Source organism: Hyperolius riggenbachi, chromosome 5 (assembly GCF_040937935.1).
Source record: "Hyperolius riggenbachi isolate aHypRig1 chromosome 5, aHypRig1.pri, whole genome shotgun sequence".
NCBI lineage: Eukaryota > Metazoa > Chordata > Amphibia > Anura > Hyperoliidae > Hyperolius > Hyperolius riggenbachi.
The window spans coordinates 293,455,385-293,477,785 of NC_090650.1; the positions used below are offsets into that span (position 1 = coordinate 293,455,385).

Genomic DNA, 22,401 nt, shown 5'->3' on the forward strand with positions numbered 1-22,401 from the left:
TTCAGCGACACTGTGAAGATGCACCCCAGTGTATCACATTTAAGCCCCAGGACCCATAACTATGTCTTGTATTGCATTTGTGGAAGGTAGGGGAGGGGCATACATTTAAAAAGGGCACCGGGAAATTAGGGTGCTGCCGCTAGTAACAAATCGTCTGCAGCCTCACACTAACCCTCCTCCCCCCACCTACTCATAACACTAACCCTTCCCATCCGGGCATTACCTTCTATCTGGTTACCAAATTATACACTGGGCACTACTATAGCCACAATGAACATTGCTGTCTATGGCGGTGCCCAAATTACCCAGCGGCTGCCCGAATTGCCTGCCTCAAAGGAGGAGACCCTGAGCCACTTTTATGCCAAATTGCTGACCCCCTGCCCCACGGGTTTAGAGATAGGTTCATCTTTCCTCTCTCAGGAACTAGCTAAGTATTTGGCACGGAAGTGGTTCAGGTAGGAGGGATGGTTGCTCAGGTTTTTGTCCTAAAAACTGAGAGAAGAGCAGCACATGCTAATAGAAAATACCACTCCTGTGTTGATTTGTGTGTTTGCGATTTTTTTTTTTTTACTTTTTTTGTACAAACATTCGTGATCGTTTTTTGTGTGTGAAAGTCTGCATTACAATTTGTTCCATACCAATGAAGCTAATTTACATGAAAAGACATCTAATTCACTTTCTAGCAAAACAATCTTTATTTGCAGATTTTCAGCAATACTATTGGCTTGTATTGAAACAACATTCGCAGATCATACATAAAAAATAAGCAAATCTGCCATCCCATTTTTAAATGTAGATAAGTTGCAAATTCGCATAACACAAATAAACTTTGATGTCATTGAAATACATTAGATGTGCAGCAAATGCCATTTTGGAAATCTGCAATTTGTATTCGACTTTTCATAAGTCCAAACCTTTCCTGACTCAGGAAAATACTGTGTTTGTGATAAGACATTTCGTTTTAAGGAGAGAAATCAAAACGTTTTCAAAGCACGCAATTACAAAATGTATTGCCACTAGAGGTCAGTGTAGGGCCTTCTTTTATTCCTTTAATCAAATGTAATCTACATTTTATTATCATTATATGGTCATGTATTGTGTTGACACATTTTCAACAGGGCTTTATAATTAACATTGAACAATTCTGTTTCATGTATTTTTCAAGTACCAATAACACTAGCAAGATTTTTTCCCCATTTTGGCTTTGCCCAGTTTTAGAGGAATACTCAGTAACAGGAGGGGTTAAAGAACACCTGAAGTGAGAGGGATAGGAAGGACTGGCATCCTGCTGATCTTTCATGCATCAGTAGTGTCTGAATTACACACTTGAAAACAAGCCTTCGGCAAATGCAGACACACTTCAGTCAAAGATCTGATCTGCATGCTTGTTCAGGGTCTATGACTAAAAGTATTAGAGGCAGCGGATTAACAGCCAGGCAATCTGCATTGTTTAAAAAATAAATAAATATGGCAGCCTCCAATATCCCTCTCAGTTCAAAAAGTGAAACTCCAGTTTAGTATGATTCACTAATCTGGAGAGAGAAAAGAGAAGAGAAAAGGGAAGAGTATAGAAGAGAAGAGAAGGAAAGAGAAGAGAAGAAAAGAGAAGAGAAGAAAAGAGAGAAGGAAAGAGAAGAGAAAAGAGAAGAGAAAAGAGAAGAGAAGAGAAAAGAGTAGAGAAGAGTAGAGAAGAGAAGAGTAGGAAAGAGAAGAAAAGAGAAGAGAAAAGAAGAGAAAAGAAAAGAGTAGAGAAGAGAAGGAAAGAGAAGAGAAGTAAAGAGAAAAGAGAAGAGAAAGAGAAAAGAAGAAAAAAGAGAAGAGAAGAGAAGAAAAGAGAGAAGGAAAGAGAGAGAGAGAAGGAGAGGGAGAGAGAGAGAGAGAGAGAGAGAGAGAGAGAGAGAGAGAGAGAGGAGAGGGAGATGGAGAGAGAACGAGAGAGAGAGAGAGAGAGAGGGAGAGGTCCATGTGCAATTCTCTTTTTCTCCTGAGTTTTCTGCTAGGTGATATTTTTAAACCTTGTTAATAAAATGCCTTTTAACCACTTCCTGACCGCCGCATGTACAAATGGCGGCGGGAAGTGGACTCCGCAAGGACCGCCGCATGTACAAATGGCGGCGGGCCTTGTACGGGCATGGGCGGAGTGATCGCGTCATTCGTACGGGCATGGGCGGAGTGATCGCGTCATTCGTGACGCGACCCTCCGCCGGGGACTGGCTCCGCCCCCCTCGCGCTGTAACCCGCCGGCCGTTCGGAAGTGCCAGCGGGTTACTAGCACCCGGATCGCCGCATACAAAGTGTATAATACACTTTGTAATGTATACAAAGTGTATTATACAGGCTGTCTCCTGCCCTGGTGGTCCCAGTGTCCACCAGGACAGGCTGCAGCCACCCTAGTCTGCACCAAAGCACACTGATTTCCCCCCCCCCTTCCCCCTGATCGTCCACAGCACCCATCAGACCCCCCCCCCCCTGCCCACCCCCAGACCACTGTTTGCACCCAATTACCCCCCCCCCAATCACCCATCAATCACTCCCTGTCACTATCTGTCAACGCTATTTTTTTTTATGCCCTAAACTGCCCCCTGCTCCCTCCTGATCACCCCCCCACCCCTCAGATTCTCCCCAGACTCCCCGCCCCCCCCTGTGTACTGTATGCATCTATCCCTCTGATCACCTGTCAATCACCTGTCAATCACCCATCAATCACCCCCTGTCACTGCCACCTATCAATCAGCCCCTAACCTGCCCCTTGCGGGCAATCTGATCACCCACCCACACTAATAGATCGCCCGCAGATCCGACGTCAGATCACCTCCCAAGTGCAGTGTTTACATCTGTTCTCTACCCTAAACACCCACTAATTACCCATCAATCACCCCCTATCACCACCTGTCACTGTTACCCATCAAATCAGACCCTAATCTGCCCCTTGCGGGCACCCAATCACCCGCCTACACGCTCAGATTGCCCTCAGACCCCCCCCCCCCCCCTTATCAATTCGCCAGTGCAATATTTACATCTGTTCTTCCCTGTAATAACCCACTGATCACCTGTCAATCACCTGTCACTGCCACCCATCAATCACCCCCTGTCACTGCCACCCATCAATCACCCCCTGTCACTGCCACCCATCAATCAGCCCCTAACCTGCCCCTTGCGGGCAATCTGATCACCCACCCACACCAATAGATCGCCCGCAGATCCGACGTCAGATCACCTCCCAAGTGCATTGTTTATATCTGTTCTTTACCCTGAACACCCACTAATTACCCATCAATCCCCCCCTGTCACTGCTACCTATCAGATTAGACCCCTATCTGCCCCTAGGGCACTCAATCACCCGCCCACACCCTCAGAACGCCCTCAGACCCCAGCCCTGATCACCTCGCCAGTGCATTGCTTGCATCTATTCCCCCCTCTAATCACACCTTAAGACACCCATCAATCACTTCCTGTCACCCCCTAGCACACCTACCCATCAGATCAGGCCCTTATTTGCCCCATGTGGTCTCCTGATCACTCGGCCAAACCCTCAGATCCCCTTCCGATCACCTCCCCAGTGCATTGATTGCATCTATTTTCCCCTCTAACCACCCCCTGAGACACCCATCAATCACCTCCTGTCACCCCCCCCCCCCCTAGCACTCCTATCCATCAGATCAGGCCCAATACAACCTGTCATCTAAAAGGCCACCCTGCTTATGACCGGTTCCACAAAATTCGCCCCCTCATTGACCACCTGTCATCAAAATTTGCAGATGCTTATACCCCTGAACAGTCATTTTGAGACATTTGGTTTTCAGACTACTCACGGTTTTGGGCCCGTAAAATGCCAGGGCGGTATAGGAACCCCACAAGTGACCCCATTTTAGAAAAAAGACACCCCAAGGTATTCTGTTAGGTGTATGACGAGTTCATAGAAGATTTTATTTTTTGTCAAAAGTTAGCGGAAATTGATTTTTATTGTTTTTTTTTTCACAAAGTGTCATTTTTCACTAACTTGTGACAAAAAATAAAATCTTCTATGAACCCGCCATACACCTAACGGAATACCTTGGGGTGTCTTCTTTCTAAAATGGGGTCACTTGTGGGGTTCCTATACTGCCCTGGCATTTTAGGGGCCCTAAACCGTGAGGAGTAGTCTAGAAAACAAATGCCTCAAAATGACCTGTGAATAGGACGTTGGGCCCCTTAGCGCACCTAGGCTGCAAAAAAAAGTGTCACACATGTGGTACCGCTGTACTCAGGAGAAGTAGTATAATGTGTTTTGGGGTGTATTTTTACACATACCCATGCTGAGTGGGAGAAATCTCTCTGTAAATGGACAATTGTGTGTAAAAAAAAATCAAACAATTGTCATTTACAGAGATATTTCTCCCACCCAGCATGGGTATGTGTAAAAATACACCCCAAAACACATTATACTACTTCTCTTGAGTACGGCGGTACCACATGTGTGGCACTTTTTTACACCCTAAGTGCACTAAGGGGCCCAAAGTCCAATGAGTACCTTTAGGATTTCACAGGTCATTTTGCGACATTTGGTTTCAAGACTACTCCTCACGGTTTAGGGCCCCTAAAATGGAAGGGCAGTATAGGAACCCCACAAATGACCCCATTCTAGAAAGAAGACACCCAAAGGTATTCCGTTAGGAGTATGGTGAGTTCATAGAAGATTTTTTTTTTTTGTCACAAGTTAGCGGAAAATGACACTTTGTGAAAAAAAACAATTAAAATCAATTTCCGCTAACTTGTGATAAAAAATAAAATCTTCTATGAACTCACCATACTCCTAACAGAATACCTTGGGGTGTCTTCTTTCTAAAATGGGGTCATTAGTGGGGTTCCTATACTGCCCTGGCATTTTAGGGGCCCTAAACCGTGAGGAGTAGTCTTGAAACAAAAATGACTTGTGAAATCCTAAAGGTACTCATTGCACTTTGGGCCCCTTAGCGCAGTTAGGGTGCAAAAAAGTGCCACACATGTGGTATCGCCGTACTCGGGAGAAGTAGTATAATGTGTTTTGGGGTGTATTTTTACACATACCCATGCTGAGTGGGAGAAATATCTCTGTAAATGGACAATTGTGTGTAAAAAAAAATCAAACAATTGTCATTTACAGAGATATTTCTCCCACCCAGCATGGGTATGTGTAAAAATACACCCCAAAACACATTATACTACTTCTCCTGAGTACAGCAATACCACATGTGTGGCACTTTTTTGCAGCCTTTAGGCTTTACAGGGGTGCTTACAATTAGGCACCCCCCAAAATGCCAGGACAGTAAACACACCCCACAAATTACCCCATTTTGGAAAGTAGACACTTCAAGGTATTCAGAGAGGAGCATAGTGAGTCCGTGGCAGATTTCATATTTTTTTTGTTGCAAGTTAGCAGAAATGGAAACATTTTGTTTTCTTTTTTGTCACAAAGTGTCATTTTCCGCTAACTTGTGGCAAAAAATAAAATCTTCTATGAACTCACCATGCCTCTCAGTAAATACTTTGGGATGTCTTCTTTCCAAAATGGAGTAATTTGGGGGGTATTTATACTATCCCTGAATTCTAGCCCCTCATGAAACATGACAGGTGGTCAGAAAAGCCATAGATGCTTCAAAATGGGAAAAATCACTTTTTGCACCATAGTTTGTAAACGCTATAACTTTTACCCAAACCAATCAATATAGGCTGAATGGGTTTTTTTTTTAATTAAAAACATGTTTGTCCACATTTTTCGTGCTGCATGTATACAGAAATTTTACTTTATTTGAAAAATGTCAGCACAGAAAGTTAAAAAAATCATTTTTTTGACAAAATTCATGTCTTTTTTGATGAATATAATAAAAAGTAAAAATCACAGCAGCAATCAAATAGCACCAAAAGAAAGCTTTATTAGTGACAAGAAAAGGAGCCAAAATTCATTTAGGTGGTAGGTTGTATGAGCGAGCAATAAACCGTGAAAGCTGCAGTGGTCTGAATGGAAAAAAAGGGTCTGGTCCTTAACCAGTTCACCCCCAAGGGTTTTTACCCTAACGGACCAGAGCAATTTTCACCTTTCAGCGCTCCTCCCTTTCATTCACCAATAACTTTTTCACTACGTATCACAGCAAATTGATCAATACCTTGTTTTTATTGCCGCTAAATAGGCTTTTTGGAGGCGATATTTATTTTCAGTAATACCTTTTCTTTTTATGCATTTTAAAGGGAAAAACAAGGGAAAAAATGAAATAATACACGATTTCTCCATTTTCATCCCCTATAGTTTTAAAATAAACACTGCTAATGTGCATAAAACACACATTTTATCTGCCTATTTGTCCTGGTTTTTACAATATATAAATTATGTCCCTAGTACAAAGTATGGTGACAATATATTATTTGGAAATAAAGGTGTATTTTTCCTATGTTGTGTTTTTTGTTTTCTCATTGCATACTACCAATGAATTCAAGCCCTTATTTGCAAATATAACAGTAGTTCACCCTCATAGCATATATATTTTAAAAGCTGAGTCCCTAAGGTAACTATTTATGCATTCGGTTTTCAATTCTGTCACTTTTGGTGTTTTTTTACAAGTGTTTTATTTTGGTACAGAGTATATGGAAATAACAGTTTTATTGCTTCTCATTCAGTTTGCCAAAAAACAAAAATCAAATGACATATGCATAATCTCTCAAACACCCCAAATTATCTTCTCTTGCTTGTCACGGTTAAAATGATACCCTATACACATCATCAGATAGTGTTTTGGCCACATAATACACTGTTAATCATGAGCAGCGCCAATGTATTTTTCAAGGCCATTTTTTGCACCAGAAACAATACAGTCATACTTTCCTAGCAAAACCCCTGGTGTCTCAGAACATTGGATATAGGTCATAAATGATACCATTCTGAAAACTAGAGAACCAGACCTACCCAAATATACATATTTTGTAACATTTGCACTTTTGCGGTTTTGATGAAATTGCACCGTAACTTTGAAAATGTTTTTTTTTTACAGTTTTCTTTACTTTGGCATGAAAAAACAATTCAAATGACATATGCATGATCTCTCAAACACCCCAAATTATCTTCTCTTGCTTGTCACGGTTAAAATGATACCCTATACACATCATCAGATAATGTTTTGGCCACATAATACACTGTTAATCATGAGCAGCGCCAATGTATTTTTCAAGGCCATTTTTTGCACCAGAAACAATACAGTCATACTTTCCTAGAAAAACCCCTGGTGTCTCAGAACATTTGATATAGGTCATAAATGATACCATTCTGAAAACTAGAGAACCAGACCTACCCAAATATACATATTTTGTAACATTTGCACTTGTACGGTTTTGCTGAAATTACACCGCAACTTAGAAAATTGTATTTTTTGACAGTTTTTTTTACTTTGGCACACAACAACAATTCAAATGACATATGCATAATCTCTCAAACACCCCAAATTCTCTTCTCTTGCTTGTCACGGTTAAAATGATACCTTATACACATCATCAGATAGTGTTTTGGCCACATAATACACTGTTAATCATAAGCAGCGCCAATGTATTTTCCAAGGCCATTTTTTGCACCAGAAACAATACAGTCATTCTTTCCTAGCAAAACCCCTGGTGTCTCAGAACATTGGATATAGGTCATAAATGATACCCTTCTGAAAACTAGAGAACCAGACCTACTCAAATATACATATTTTGTAACATTTGCACTTTTGCGGTTTTGCTGAAATTGCACCGTAACTTAGAAAATTTAATTTTTTTACAGTTTTTTTTACTTTGGCACAAAAAAACAATTCAAATGACATATGCATAATCTCTCAAACACCCCAAATTCTCTTCTCTTGCTTGTCACGGTTAAAATGATACCCTACACACATCATCAGATAGTGTTTTGGCCACATAATACACTGTTAATCATGAGCAGCGCCAATGTACTTTTTAAGGCCCTTTTTTACCAAATGCAACAATGTAATTCTTTCTTCTCAAAGCCCCAGGAGTGTAAGGGCCTGTACACACTGAAAAACGCAGGCAAAAACGCAAGCGCATGCGTTTTTAAAGTGCCTGTAGTTTTAAAAACGCATGCGCTTTTGCCTGCGTTTTTTGTGCGTTTGCGTTTTTCTTGTAATTGCTGATTGGCTAAAGAATCCCTTGTTTTTATTCTAGTTTACATTTCAACAGGAATCAGGAGATTGCAGAGTCTTCTGGGATACTGACTTCTGAAATACGCAGGCAAAAACGCAAGCGCATGCGTTTTTAATGCGTTTTTCATGCGCTGCGCTTAAAAAAGCGCAGCAGGCACTGCGTTTGCGTTTTTTTAAAAACGCATCGCACCAGTGTGTACAAGTCATCACGATTTTCATTCTTTTTCAAAAGACCTTGCGTTTTTAAAAACGCATGCGTTTTTAAAAACGCAACGCAAGCGCAGCAGTGTGTACAGGCCCTAAGACCATTCAATAAAAGACACAAATGTTACCATTCTGAAAACTAGAGACTCAGGCCTACTCAGTTGCAAATAGAATAATTTAAGTGAGGCCTAAATCACTATCCATAACATGAATGACAGATACATTGGAACTCACCATTGCAGGTCTAGCAGGATGGAGAAAGGCCAGAGGTCATACGCCAAGGCAAGCCAGTGGTCAGAAGATGGGGGGTGGTCTGCAGAGTAAAGTCTTGTGGCGAACACTCTCGCCTTGCATCAGCAAGTCCAAATGGGAAAAAACTATTTGCAGGTTGTAGGAGTCTTGGGTTTCCTCTAAGCTTCTGGGTTTCCTCCCACACCCCCCAAAAAGGTGGTAATGTTAACTAGTGGTAATTGTGAGCTCCTTTGAGGGACAGTAAGTGGCAAATAAAAGTAGAGAGGAAAAAGTCCAGTGAAAATTTAGGGTAATGAAGAAGGAAAAAAAAAAAAAAAAAAAGTCTAATAGCTGCTGAGGGTATGGTATGCCTCAAAGCAGTCGGCAACGCAGAGTCCCGGCTGTGAGGGGCACTTTGGGCAGTGGTATCTGCTGTCTTTCCGCCTCTTGTGCTTGGTGCACACCCGGCATCGCTTCTGTGGCTTCGCCTTAATTGGGTTCGGTGGGATCAGGGCAGGAAAATGTTTTCCCCTTAGGCGAACTGCGCCATCCAGTTGCATTGGATTGAATTCCTCCATAAGGTTGATGCTTTCATTGATCAGCGATCTCAAAGCTTGTCGCATAAACGGGAGGTAGCTGTCACCGTGGCATTTCTTTTTATAAAGCACAAATGCGTTGTGCATGGCCATCTGCAGGAGGTAAAAAAAAACTTTTTTGTACCAGGCCCTCTTTTTTTTTTTTATAAAGTAGTAGGAGAGCATTTGGTCCGCAAGATCCACCGCACCCATATTTTTTGTGTAGTCGACCAATGCCATTGGCTTCTCGATCCGCTCTCTGGAGGTTGTGACAGGAACCACTTCTTCATTATGAATTGAAGTCAGGACCATGACGTCTCTCTTGTCCCTGAATTTTATAGCCAGGAGCTCACCACTTCTGAGACTGTGTGTTTCCCCTTTCGATAATTTTTTATTAACCACCTGTGGTGGGAGGCCTTTGCGGTTTGGCCTCACTGTCCCACAGGCACCAGTCTCTGCAGAATATAAAAATTTGAAAAGGGGAATGCTGGTGTAGAAGTTATCCACGTACAAATGATAGCCTTGGTGGAGGAGTGGGTTGGCTAGTTCCACCACAATTTTCCCACTGGTTGGCATGTATGGTGGGCACCCAGCTGGTTGCAAATGGCTATCTTTGCCCTCATACAGGAAAAAAGAATAGGTGTAGCCAGTGCTGCTCTCACATAGTTTATAAAATTTTATCCCATACTTGGCAGCCTTACTTGGAATGTATTGTTTTATCCCTAATCTGCCATGGAAGGGTAGGAGGGATTCATCCACTGCAACCTCTCTCTCTGGGGTGTACACCTCGCTAAATTTTGTACTGAGGTGGGTAAGGATGGGCCTCAGCTTAAAAAGCTTGTCATGGCCAGGATCACCTTTGGGGACATTGTCCGAATTGTCGGTAAAGTGCAGGCACTTCATAAGAGCCTCATAGCGCTGCCTGCTCATGGAAGCTGGAAACAGGGGTGTTGCGTGCATAAAGTCCTTAGACCAGTACAGTCTTATTTCTGGCTGTTGGAGTATGCCCATGTGTAGTGTTAGGGCCAGAAACACCTTTAGCTCAGGTATGGTGGTGGGCTCCCATTTCTCAGCCAAATAGCAGGTGGGCTTCTGGGCAATATACTGCTGCGCAAACAAATTAGTTTGCTCCACAATGTGCTGCAGCAAATCATCACCCACAAAGAGCTGGAAGAAGTCAGCAGGCCCGAAGTTGTCAGTGGGCACTAATATTTCGCTTGCCCCTGTAAAAGGCGGGATGTTGGGTGCTACAAGGTTAGCGGGTGACCAGGTGCCCCGAATTATGTCCTCAGGTACCGGTGGGCGTACCTGCCTTTGCCTGGCTCCCCTTCGGCCTCTGCTGCTAGCTGCAGCAGTGCTACCCACTGAGCCCCCTGCGGTGGCATCTGAAGGGCCCTGGACAGTGGTTCCCCTCTGGCCTGTGCTGCTAGCTGCAGCTGTGCTACCCACCGAGCCCCCTGCGGTGTATTCTGAAGGGCCCTCACCAGTGGACTCATCATCCCTCCTGAAGCGGCGAGATGGCTGCCCAACGCTCTCTGAACTGTCAGAATCTGACTCAGAGCTGCTGCTCGTTGGGTGCCATTCGCTCCCTGAATCGTCCCCACTGCTGCTGCTCTGCTGGAGGAAGGCGGCTGCCTCCTCAACAGAATACAGTCTCCTCGCCATAGTAAGCAAAGGGGATAGATAGATAGATAGATAGATAGATAGATAGATAGATAGATAGATAGATAGATAGATAGAAAGATAGATGGATGGATGGATGGGAGGGAGGGAGGGAGGGATGGATGGGATGGATGGATGGATGGATGGATGGGATGGATGGATGGGATAGACAGACAGACAGATCGATCGATCAACCGAGCAATTGATCAATAACAGAAAGATTTTTTTTTTATTTTTTTTTATGAAGATGAAAAAAAGGATATAGATAGAAAGAAAGTATAGATAGAAATATCAGAGAAAGGGTAAAAGAGGGGTGAAGAAGTACAGAAAAGTACTAAGAAGTACTAAAAAGTACTAAAATAAAACAGAAAATCAGTAAATGGCAAAGGAGGGGGAGGATAAGGGGTTAATAAAAAAAAGTATGGGGATAAAATTTTATTTAAAAATATAAAAATCCTACCACAATCACAGTCTTTCTCCCTCACAGCTCCTGTCACCTCTGAATGCTGATTGACAGCAGTCTGAGGTGACAGATGAGCTGGGAGGAAGAAAGCAACTTTGTTTACAGACACTACAGGACAGATCATTGTTACTGGCTTGTAACAATGATCTGCCTTGTTACTGGCACTTGATTGGCCCAGGGACCATGTGATTCCCTGGTCCAATCACCAAGCCGCGGGACCCGACGTGCGCGCGCAGCGGGAGCGCGCCCGCTCGCACACAGCAGCAGAGTTACAATGTAACTTATTAAAACGTCCTGTTGCCATTAATAGCAGCGAACATGACGTTTTAATGCGTTACATTGTCCCTAAATGGTTAAGGGGGGTAAAGCCCACGGTCCTCAAGTGGTTAAGCCACCAGAAAGCAAGAAAATGTTCAAAACAATTTTGATAGTAATTTCTCACCTACTTTTTGATACTTTTTTTTAGTTGAAAAGTGCCGGAAAGTTATTTAAAATTGAAGATGAAAAATGATCTCCTAGGAGAAAACTCAGGTGAAAAAGAGATTTGCATATGGCCGAGAGAGAGAGAGAGAGAGAGAGAGAGAGAGAGAGAGAGAGAGAGAGAGAGAGAGAGAGAGAGAGAGAGAAGGAAAGAGATGAGTAGGAAAGAGAAGGAAAGAGAAGAGAAGGAAAGAGTAGAGAAGAGAAGAGAAGAGAAGAGAAAAGAAGAGAAAAGAGAAGAGTAGAGAAGAGAAGAGTAGAGAGGGGAAGGAAAGAGAAGGAAAGAGAAAAGAAGGAAAGAGAAAAGAGAAGAGAAAAAAAGAGAAAAGAGAAGAGAAGAGAAGAGAAAAGAGAAGGAAAGAGAGAAGGAAAGAGAGAGAGAGAAGGAGAGGGAGAGAGAGAGAGAGAGAGAGAAGGAGAGGGAGATGGAGAGAGAACGAGAGAGAGAGAGAGAGAGAGAGAGAGAGAGGTCCATGTGCAATTCTCTTTTTCTCCTGAGTTTTCTGCTAGGTGAAATTTTTAAACCTTGTTAATAAAATGCCTTTTAAAGAGACTCTGAAGCGAGAATAAATCTCGCTTCAGAGCTCATAGTTAGCAGGGGCATGTGTGCCCCTGCTAAACCGCCGCTATCGCGCCGCTAAACGGGGGTCCCTTCACCCCCAAACCCACCCCCGCAAACGTTAGTCGTGGAATTGGTCGTTCCTGGAGGCAGGGCTAACGGCTGCAGCCCTGCCTCCAGTCGTGTCTATCAGCGGCGCATCGCCGCCTCTCCCCCGCCCCTCTCAGTAAAGGTAGACTGAGAGGGGCGGGGGATAGGCGGAGATACGTGCTGACAGACGCGCGTGGGGCAGGGCTGCGGCGGCTAGCCCTGCCCCAACCAGGAAGAGATCCCCCGTTGCACCGAGGGGATTTGGGGGTGAAGGGACCCCCGTTAAGCCGCGGGATAGCGGCGTTTTAGCAGGGGCACGCATGCCCCTGCTATCTATGAGGTCTGAAGCGAGATTTATTCTCACTTCAGACTCTCTTTAAGCCACCAGAAAACAAGAAAATGTTCAAAACAATTTTGATAGTACTTTCTCACCTACTTTTTGGTACTTTTTTTAGTTGAAAAGTGCCCGGAAAGTTATTTAAAATTAAAGAGGAAAAATGATCTCCTAGGAGAAAACTCAGGTGAAAAAGAGATTTGCATATGGCAGAGAGAGAGAGAGAGGGAGTGCGTGTGTCCTACAAAGGAGGATATAGAGGATGACAAGCAAAGTTTCACCGTAACCTAAAAATAAAATGATGAATGTTTTACTGAAATGCATGTTCTAATAAAATTAAGTCAGAAAAACAAATTTAAAGGCCCAAATACCAGAGCAGCATGTTATTACATGCATAGCAGATGCTGTGATCAACAGAAAGAAAATTGATATAGCCTTGTGCTGGATGCAATGGTAGAGGAAAAACCGTACAACTGTGAAGCGGAACAAGTCTGGCCATCCTAGTTGTATGCTGCGATTAAGGCAATCAGACACATGGCTATTACAACCAATAAAGAATTGTAAGTATGCAAAGTATTATAAATAGCTAATTTTTACTGCAGAATACAGACACTTCAATTTATACTGTGCTTTTCATTGCAAATAAAGCAATATCCTGCAACTGGGAGTCATGGTTTTCTTTATAATGTAATGATAAGGGTGTATTATAATGCGTATGTGTAAAAATGTTGCTGCGGTAAAAAATGTTGCTGGAGATTGCCGCTAGTAACTGGCTAGTTCTGGTAATTTTTACCAATATTTTACGCTGACCAAAGCTAGTCTTAAGGTGGCCACACACCATACAATTTTTTAAATATCTGTTCAATTTAAGAATTGCAATCAATTTTTCTGACTGATTGTAACATTTCAAAAATATGACCAATGTACCACACACCTATGTTCAATTTTCCCCCCAATTATGATAAAAATGATTGGAAACTCTAACAAAATTGCTAGGGTGTGTATATTAATAAATTGACAATCCAACACACACCATACAATCTTTAGAAAGATTGAAGAAAAATATCTGGCAGTCCGGATCGATTAAAATCGAAGAAAACGGAAAATCCGATCGGATTTTTCAGTCGAATGAAAAAAAAGCTTTCGATTTTTTTCGGGAGATACGATCGTTTTTAGCGAATTACTGTAAAATCGGATCATTTTATTGTATCGTGTGTGGCCACCTTTAGCCTCACACGAGCCATCCCTCTCGATACCTAACCCTGACCGATCCCCCCAGCAATGCCTAACTCTAAAGACCTCCCCTGTTGATACCTAATCTTAAGACCCCCAAGTGGTGATGCCTAAACCTAATACCCCCTAATACACTGCTTAACACTAAGGACTCCCCCCCATCTAACTCTAAATACCTCCCCCCACCTGCCAATACTTTCAGGACTGCTATAGGCGCCTATGTAAACATCCACAAATAGCGCCTATTAATGGTACTTGGGCCACCCCGATGCATGCTATTTTATCAGGTAGCCTAATATACTGTGGCTACAATTTGGGCCCGCTATATGTAACCACAGTTTGCATAGCAGTTGCCTCCTGTGCAAAAATTACCGCTAATACCGTGTTTCCCCTAAAGTAAGACATCCCCTGAGAATAAGCCCTAGCAGGAATTCCTAGCATGCTTTAAATATAAGCCCTCCCCGGAATGTAAGCCCTACCTGGCAGCAGCCCAAATGACATCAGCAATAAAAAGCCTGGATACAGGAGAGAAGCAGTATAATGTGAGTTCTGCAGTCCTGTGTATGTGTTAGGCAATTTGTGTTTTTGTTGGAGCCAGCCCTCCTGATCTCTCCTGATAAGCATCAACAGCATGTCACCTCTTCACCTTTTCCCAGGACACACATCTTATCCTATCATAGCTCTTGGGAGCCTGACAGAGTTCTCTGCCGGCAAGAAATAGACTCTTACCCACATGATCAGCAGAATCAATTTCTTGTAAGTGAGAGAAAATATCTGCAAACCACAGGCTCTGTGCAGCTGCTTGTGTTTCAGCATGGCATGCAGTATATACATTTTGTATATGAAAACTACCAGTGTTTCCCCCCAAAATAAGACATCCTCTGAAAATAAGCCCTAGCACATCTTTTGGAGCAAAAATTAATATAAGACAGTGTCTTATTTTCAGGGAAACACGGTAGCCACTGATTGTGGCTCTTAACATACATCATAACCCCCTTTAAGATGATTTTAAAATGTTCAGATGTAAATCCTTGGGCACATGCTTTGTGCAACCAATACACTGTCTACCACAGATGTATACGATACAATAGATATCACCTTGCAATAAAAAGGGTCATGAAAATGGAAGAGCCGAAAAACATATATATCAGATGTCCAGAGATGAACCCAGTGGACTTACAGTTTGGTAACTCTATATCCTGCGGGGTTATATCATGAATTTGAACTATAAGCTTTTTTATGAAGATATTAGTGGGCTTTGTAATAAGGAATGTGTGCAGTTCTGGATAATTAACAATAGGCAGATATTTTCTCATCCATTATTGCAGAATGCATAAGGTATGGAAAATATTGAATTTCTCCTTTAAGAACTAAGCTCTGTAAAGGTTAGCAGAATGGGTGTTCAAATAGTGATATTGGAGTTCCCTTTCATACAGCTGTAAAATCTTTGGGAAAAACAAGGTTCTCAAGAGAAAATGAATCCTCTCTGAAAAGGCTTGGATGAAATCATTTTAAGAATAGTAAGTCTCACAATTGAGGATGGAGTATGATTTTGGAAATGTAAATGTATTGCAGGAACTATATCAAGCCGTTAAAAGACCACATCTAGCCCAGCACAAGTGTCCTGAAGAAAATTAATGTCTGTTGCCATAGAAACGCATAGATGCTTGTAGAGGGACATGGTAGAATAAGAAAGTGATGTCATGAATTACATGTCGGAGGGTGGAAAACTAAATATGCCATCAGCTTGTACTATGAAAATGGACAAGCTGCCTGCCAGAGCCACCCCATGCCATAAGTGCAGGCAGCAGGAGCTGGCTGCAACAACTACAGAGCATGCTGCTGGGGAGATACAAGTATATAAGCATATACATACATACATACATACATACGATCTTTGTTATCCATAGGGTGTTTATGTGAGCCGGACATTTGCTTGACTCCTCTAGAAGGGTAAAGGTGCATACACACGCACTATTTAACTCGAGCATTAGGATCTAGCTCAATTAAACTGGTGACATTGCAAGGAACAAGCAGAGTACTGGACCTGCCACCTTGGTGTTCTGTTGCTAGGGAAAAGAGGAGAGATGGCACAGACCACTAAGAAGCAGCTTCCAGTGGCAGGTTAAGGATGGGAACAATGTACTCAGCCACTGCTGTCACTTAAAGGAAACCAGAGATGAAAAAAAAAGGAAAGCATTTTATACGTACCTGGAGCTTCCGCCAGCCCTCCTTCAGGCTGTTGGCTAACTCGCTTTCCTCCTGGGCCACTCCAATCCCCCGCTGTACATCCCTGTACATCTGAGAAGTTGTGCTTCGTCGCACATGCATAGCCTGGTTGTGCGCACACCCTGTCTCGCTCCCAAGGAGGGAAATGTTGTGCACCTGCAAAGTACTACTGATGTCGGGGGCCACGCGGCAAGACTGCGTCTGCACTGACTGAAGCCGACTTGTAGATTTGCTGGCTAGCGGAGGATAGAGGCAACCAGGGAGGACAGCGAGGGAGCCAATGTCCTCTGGAGGAAGCCCCAGGTAAATATACATTTTTTGCCCATCTCAGGTACACTTTAAAGATCCATCATGACTTGGGGACACCTGTGCTCATTTTAGAGTCTCATCCAAGGTGGCCCAGGACAGCCACCTCAGCCTACTTCAGACTGGTTTATGTACATACTGTATCTTAATTGTTGTCTGGATGTAACTTATGCACTTATGTGATATGGAGATGTAGGATATTTGGAAAATCAACTCAAAGGGCATTTGATTCAATAGATAAACCTTGCACTCTGGTGCACAGGAAATAATTGTGCCACTTTGGGGGAGAAATGATATTGCTGTTTGGAAGTTATGTGTTTGAAGAAATAAACAGTTTTTACATAAATTAGTATAATCATTTTTATTATAAGCATATACAGTAATTATAATCTTGAACTGAATAATTTTAGGAAACTGTAACGGTTGCTTATCTAGAGTAGTGTAAAAAGAGTGTATGTAAAAGAGGTTCATGATAATTTGGGCACCTGGTATTGCCGTTATTTGACAATTGGAAATTATGGCTTTGCATTGGGAATTTGCGTGTTACTATTACTGTCGTTTTCTAATGCTAACCTCCTACATTATCCCCTAAAATTAACCTCCCCATACCTAGCACTAAATATACTGACCCTCTGTACCTATATCTAACAGTAACCTCTCTACCTAAGTCTTAGGCCAGTTTCACACTGCAAATTGGCATCAGCGGTGTCGTGCACTGCATCATTCCTTCAGGAAATAATGCGTTACTACGCGGTATTCCCTGTTGGTATCCAGCCAAGCAGGAAGTGACGCTCACTTCCTGCCAGCCAAGCGATGATGTGCATGGAAATGTATAGCAAAAATACGCTCCCGCGCATGCGAGACGTGTAAGACCAGCGGCGGGTATTCACACTGACACGCGTTACCATAGACTTACATGACTTCTGGTCCACTGCACGTCGACGCAGACACGCACAGTAACGTAGTTTTGGAAACACGTCAGATTGCCACAACGTCGCATTGTAATTTTTTCTTGCAAAAATTGTGTCGCGTGCTCTAAATACCTCCTCCTTCCCAGAAATGACTACATTTCAGTGTTTTACTCAGTAAAATCCCACAATATTCAGGAACTTCCGCACTGTTACCTTGTCAATTACTGAACACTTTCAATTTCTACCACGGAATCCATCCTCTGCTCCTCCATCATCGTCTGGTATGCAGGGGCATCCGCCAAAGACAAGCATAATTTTCAAAGAGTAATAAATGCTGCACAAAGGATCATAGGATCGCCCCTGCCACCGCTAGACCTCCTCCACATGGCGAGATTGTTGACAAGGGCCTCCAAGATTTCACATGACCCCTCCCACCCTGGCAGTCGCTTCTTCGAGTTTCTGCCAACGGGCCGACGTTAGAGAACTATCTTCTCCAAAACTACCAGGCACAGAGACAATCTTCCCTCAAACTTTCCTCCACCTGAACTCCAACTCCTCACACCATGTCTGTCTGTGGCAGTGCTCTGAACTCTCATCACTCTTGACAGTACTTGCTCCAAACCCTAGCTGCTAGTGTTTCAAATAGATGACCCCCCTTCCCCAATGCATGCTGCTAGGCCCATCTCAAATGCATATCTCATACACGGTAAATGTACAGTATATCTCATGCTTGTCATGTATATCTCATGTTCGTCCTGTACTGTATGTTAGTAACAATGCCTATGCCATGTGTACCACAACCAATTCTGAGTATGAAAACCGTTGATTCTGATTCTGAGTTTCTAACCAAACTATACCCACATTTGGAAAAATGTTGAAGAATTGAAAAGAAAACAATTTTTTTTTATCGCAAATGGTAATTTACCACTAGGAAAAAAACGTACCAAACAGATCTTAGTGAATTGAAGCCTACGTCTCGGGCAGTGTACGCTCCATCGGATGCCAAGTTAATGAGGGGCCCACATTTTATATACATGAAAACACACCCTACATAGGGACAGTTGCATAACTTACCAAATGGATGGAAACAATGGCTCCTGGATACCCAGGATATATCCTAAATTCATGGTTTAGGTTATTATTATTGATTAATCATCATTCCATGGAGCTGAGTTCATATTCAATTAATATTCAATTACTTTTCTTTTTTGCAATATAAAAACTTTAGGTTCTATCTGCAAGCCATCAACGGTGACTATCATGCAGTGTAAACAGTTCCTATCCCTCCCTCCTTCTCTTGCATCCATTAGAAGTAATTTACTAGGAAATCATGGCTCAAGTCAATTGGGTGCCACGACTGGCAGGCGTGTAGTAGACCTGGGCTTCCCAACTATGTTCTTAAGTAACACTAACAATGCAAGTTTTGTGGAAATCTATATATGTAGTTAATCAGCTCTATGGAGACACTAAACTGTGAATGTTTGTGGTTTTCTGCAAAACAAATACTGTTTGTGGTATTTGAGGACAGGGTCTGGAAGCCCTGTAATACACACCCATGTTAATTTTTGGTAACTGGGTGCCCAGGCGGTCATTTAGGTACCCAGTGTGGCCAGTAGAATAGTACTTAATGGTTGTAGGCAACCATCTACAAATGTTAGTCATTTGGGCACCAGGTTTCCAGGGTAGTTTTAGGCACTTACTGAGCGCACAATTTTATAATTCATTTTTATCAACTGAAACTGACCTAGGTTATTACAGTGCATGCATATCAATAATTATTTAAAAAAAATCTGCATATACATATTGATATTAAAAGCTCTGAATCTTACCAGAATAAAATGGTAAACAAAGCAAGGCAAAGGGCAATGGTGCTAGCATCTGGATCCTCCATAGGAGTGCAATGCTTGAGTACAATTCCAAAATTGATAATTGTTGCAATACATGTCCAAGTGGCATACACTGACAGCCCATTATGTACCTATAAAACAGATGTAGTTAGTGTATACCCAAGTACATTCACATTCCTAGGTGCCGTAGTAAAAACTGTAAATTTGAGTTACTTCTCTTTTTTTTACCGTTAATTTCTTAATTACTACCTATTTCTCTGAGGTAATTAGGTATAAACATACTGGAAACTCTTAGTTATTTATTGGTGTATGCTTCCATATGTGCTATATGTCTTATCCCTTGGCTTTCTGGCACCAATATAGAACTGGTTGGGGAGTCTTAATGGCTCTTAGATGTTCCCATTTCCTGCCTGGACAGGAAATGATGGAAATTTTCATAAATGGAAACACAGTAACAATAAAAATCCAAAAGAAGTTTCATTCCGTTACTGTTTTTTGAGGGGGTGGGATTTAAGAGCTTGCGTCTCAGTTCCACTTTGGTTTATCACATATGCTTAAATGTTTGGAAATATATGAAAAATTTTGACATGCGGTTTACACTGTCCATCTAAATTCAAGGAATCTGCTAGCTGAATGATATGGGTCTGTAAAAGTAATAGGCTATAGATATGCTGAACGTTAATGGCCCTTATTTCTGTCTGGCTTGTTCAGGACGTAAAGTAATGATTGGCATATTTACTCACTTGAACTGCAGCAATGCATTATAGGAGTATGGCAAATTTGTTTTTAGCATAGCCTTTTAATATATATATGTGCTTTTATTTTATTTTTTTATGCTCTGATTTGCCGAGGCTTTACTGTGTATTCTTCAACTACCTTGATAGTACTACCTTTAGAGCCCTATCAAACCATACCTTGCACTAATGAAGGCCAGTTTAGCCTCAAACAGCTATTTGAAAGGTGGAATATGAGTCTGTATTAAATAAGTAGGCTATAGGCATATTATTATATTCTATACCCTTACCAGTATTCTTATGCACCATAGATCAAACCGTTGGTGCTGTGACATCCAGGCTCTGTAGCGGTAACAATTCCTGTATGACATGTGAAGCATCAGGAAGCATGTCACTGGGATTAAAGCTAAGAAGACATTGGCAAATATAAGAAGCCTGTGAAAATAGCAAAAATAAATAAATAAATAAACCATTCACTTTATAGTGAGACATACATACATAAAAAAGACTGAACGCTAGAACGTTATACTCTAGATTGTCTAGTCATAAGCAAGATCCAGGACATGATGCAACAGAAAAAATTATGAATTAAAAAAAAAAAAAAAAGTGAAATCTCACATTTATTGAAAAAAATTCTATGACAACCTTCAGTGCTACACAAGCCAGCGGTTGAACACTGGTTGATTACAGATTGATTGAAAGCTGAACAGCCTTCGACCAGTTACCGTCCCCTATTCTGTACATGTAACATATTAATAATGTCCGCACAGTGTACAGGGTCTGTCCACTGCACATTTGAAGTTCAGTTAAAAATCACTACAACATCTAACAGTAGTTTGGCTTAATGGCTTCAACATATTTGAATGCTAGCACTCTCTGAATGGTATGCATACACTTGTAACACAGTTAAAAGAAATTGATGGGTGTTTTGGAGGGCTGGTGTTTCAAGAAAATGATCTAAAATTATCGCTGCTGGAAGAAGGAATTAAAGGAAACCTAAAGTAAAAAAAAAAAATACTGCCCATTTACTTCTCTAGTGCTTCTTCCAGCCCCCTGAAGTCTTCCTGGTCCTTCGCTGTCCTCTCGCGCTTAGCCGTTCCTCCGGTGTCCCCCTCCAATGCTGGATGAGCGGCCCCTATCATGCTGACATGGCCAGGAGCTTTCTGCGCTTGCGCAGTAAGAATAAACAGCCTCTGTGTATACACAGAACACTCCCAACCGCAGGAGCAGGATAGAGGAAGCGTGGCCAGTGCCGTGCATGTGCAGTGGCCGGCCGACTCGTCAGTAGGCCAAATTACTTATGATGGGCACAATCCATTATGAACCATTATAGAAATAGTAGTCCGATTGGATTTTAAAGGTGGGCACTAATGATCCAATTTCTAGCGAAAAATCGTTTGAGCGATCAGAAATTCTGATCGGAAGTGAAATATTGTAATACATCATTCACTACACCATCAACGAACCAATCTTTGCTTCCTATCTATCACAACCAACAAGAAAATCCAAATTTTGGTTTGACGAAAATTCATTTGGACGACATTTTTTTCACTCGTTCATAATTGATTGTGTCCATCAATGGAGGTTGTTTACAACCAATTCAATCAGAATTTCTGATCGCTCGAACGATTTTTCGCTAGAAATTGGACAGTTAGTGGCCACCTTTATCAAACCAAAATTTGGATTTTCTTGAGTGGTTGTGATAAATAGGAAGCAAAGATTGGTTCGTTGATGGTGTAGTGAACGATTCTTCTTCCGATCAGAATTTCTGCTCGCTCGAACGATTTTTTGCTAGAAATTGGACCATTCGTGGCCACCTTTAGAGGGACAACAGACAAACGGGGTGACAGCAAGGGAGCAGGAGGACTTCAGAGGGCTGGGATAAGCCCTAGGTAAGTAAATGGGATTTTTTTTTAACTTTAGGTTTCCTTTAACTAAACAGACCTATTTTTTAACCCGCAATAACCACAATGGTACATGACTGATAGGTATTTGTCAAATGAGTATTTGATTTCAGCAGCTATATATTTTTTTTAACTCAAAAGTTACACTTCCATAGCTGTAAACTAATGTATCCATGGCAACAATAGAAAACTGTTCAAATGCTATTCATAATGAGGTGCACAAATACACTACAGCATGAATAAAGATACATGCAAGCACATTAAAAACACCCATGCTGGAAAATGCTCATAAAATATGTGCATTTGAAACACACTGGGCTTAATGCTTCAAACGCTAGTGGTACTTCTGTAATTATGAGAACAATATCTCATGATAATTAGTGTTTGACTCATTAGCAACTGATAAAGGAAGACAGATGCATCTTTCTGAGGGAAAATATACTGCTCCTAACCCAGCATTTGAATTTAAAGCAAAATTAAAAGGTTTCTTCATTCTTC

General features: G+C 42.0%; 1 protein-coding gene across 2 annotated transcripts in view; it reads right to left on the reverse strand.

The window, feature by feature from the left end:
- The window catches only part of LOC137517677 (uncharacterized), a 72,426-nt gene that overhangs the window by 16,902 nt on the left and 33,123 nt on the right, over positions 1-22,401 (reverse strand). For both annotated transcript variants that reach the window (XM_068234669.1, XM_068234667.1), the window contains 2 exons: positions 20,290-20,434; positions 19,248-19,396 (listed from right to left, as the gene is read on the reverse strand). In XM_068234669.1, the coding sequence (XP_068090770.1) occupies positions 19,248-19,396; positions 20,290-20,434 (294 nt within the window). The remainder of the gene's footprint in view (positions 1-19,247; positions 19,397-20,289; positions 20,435-22,401) is intronic.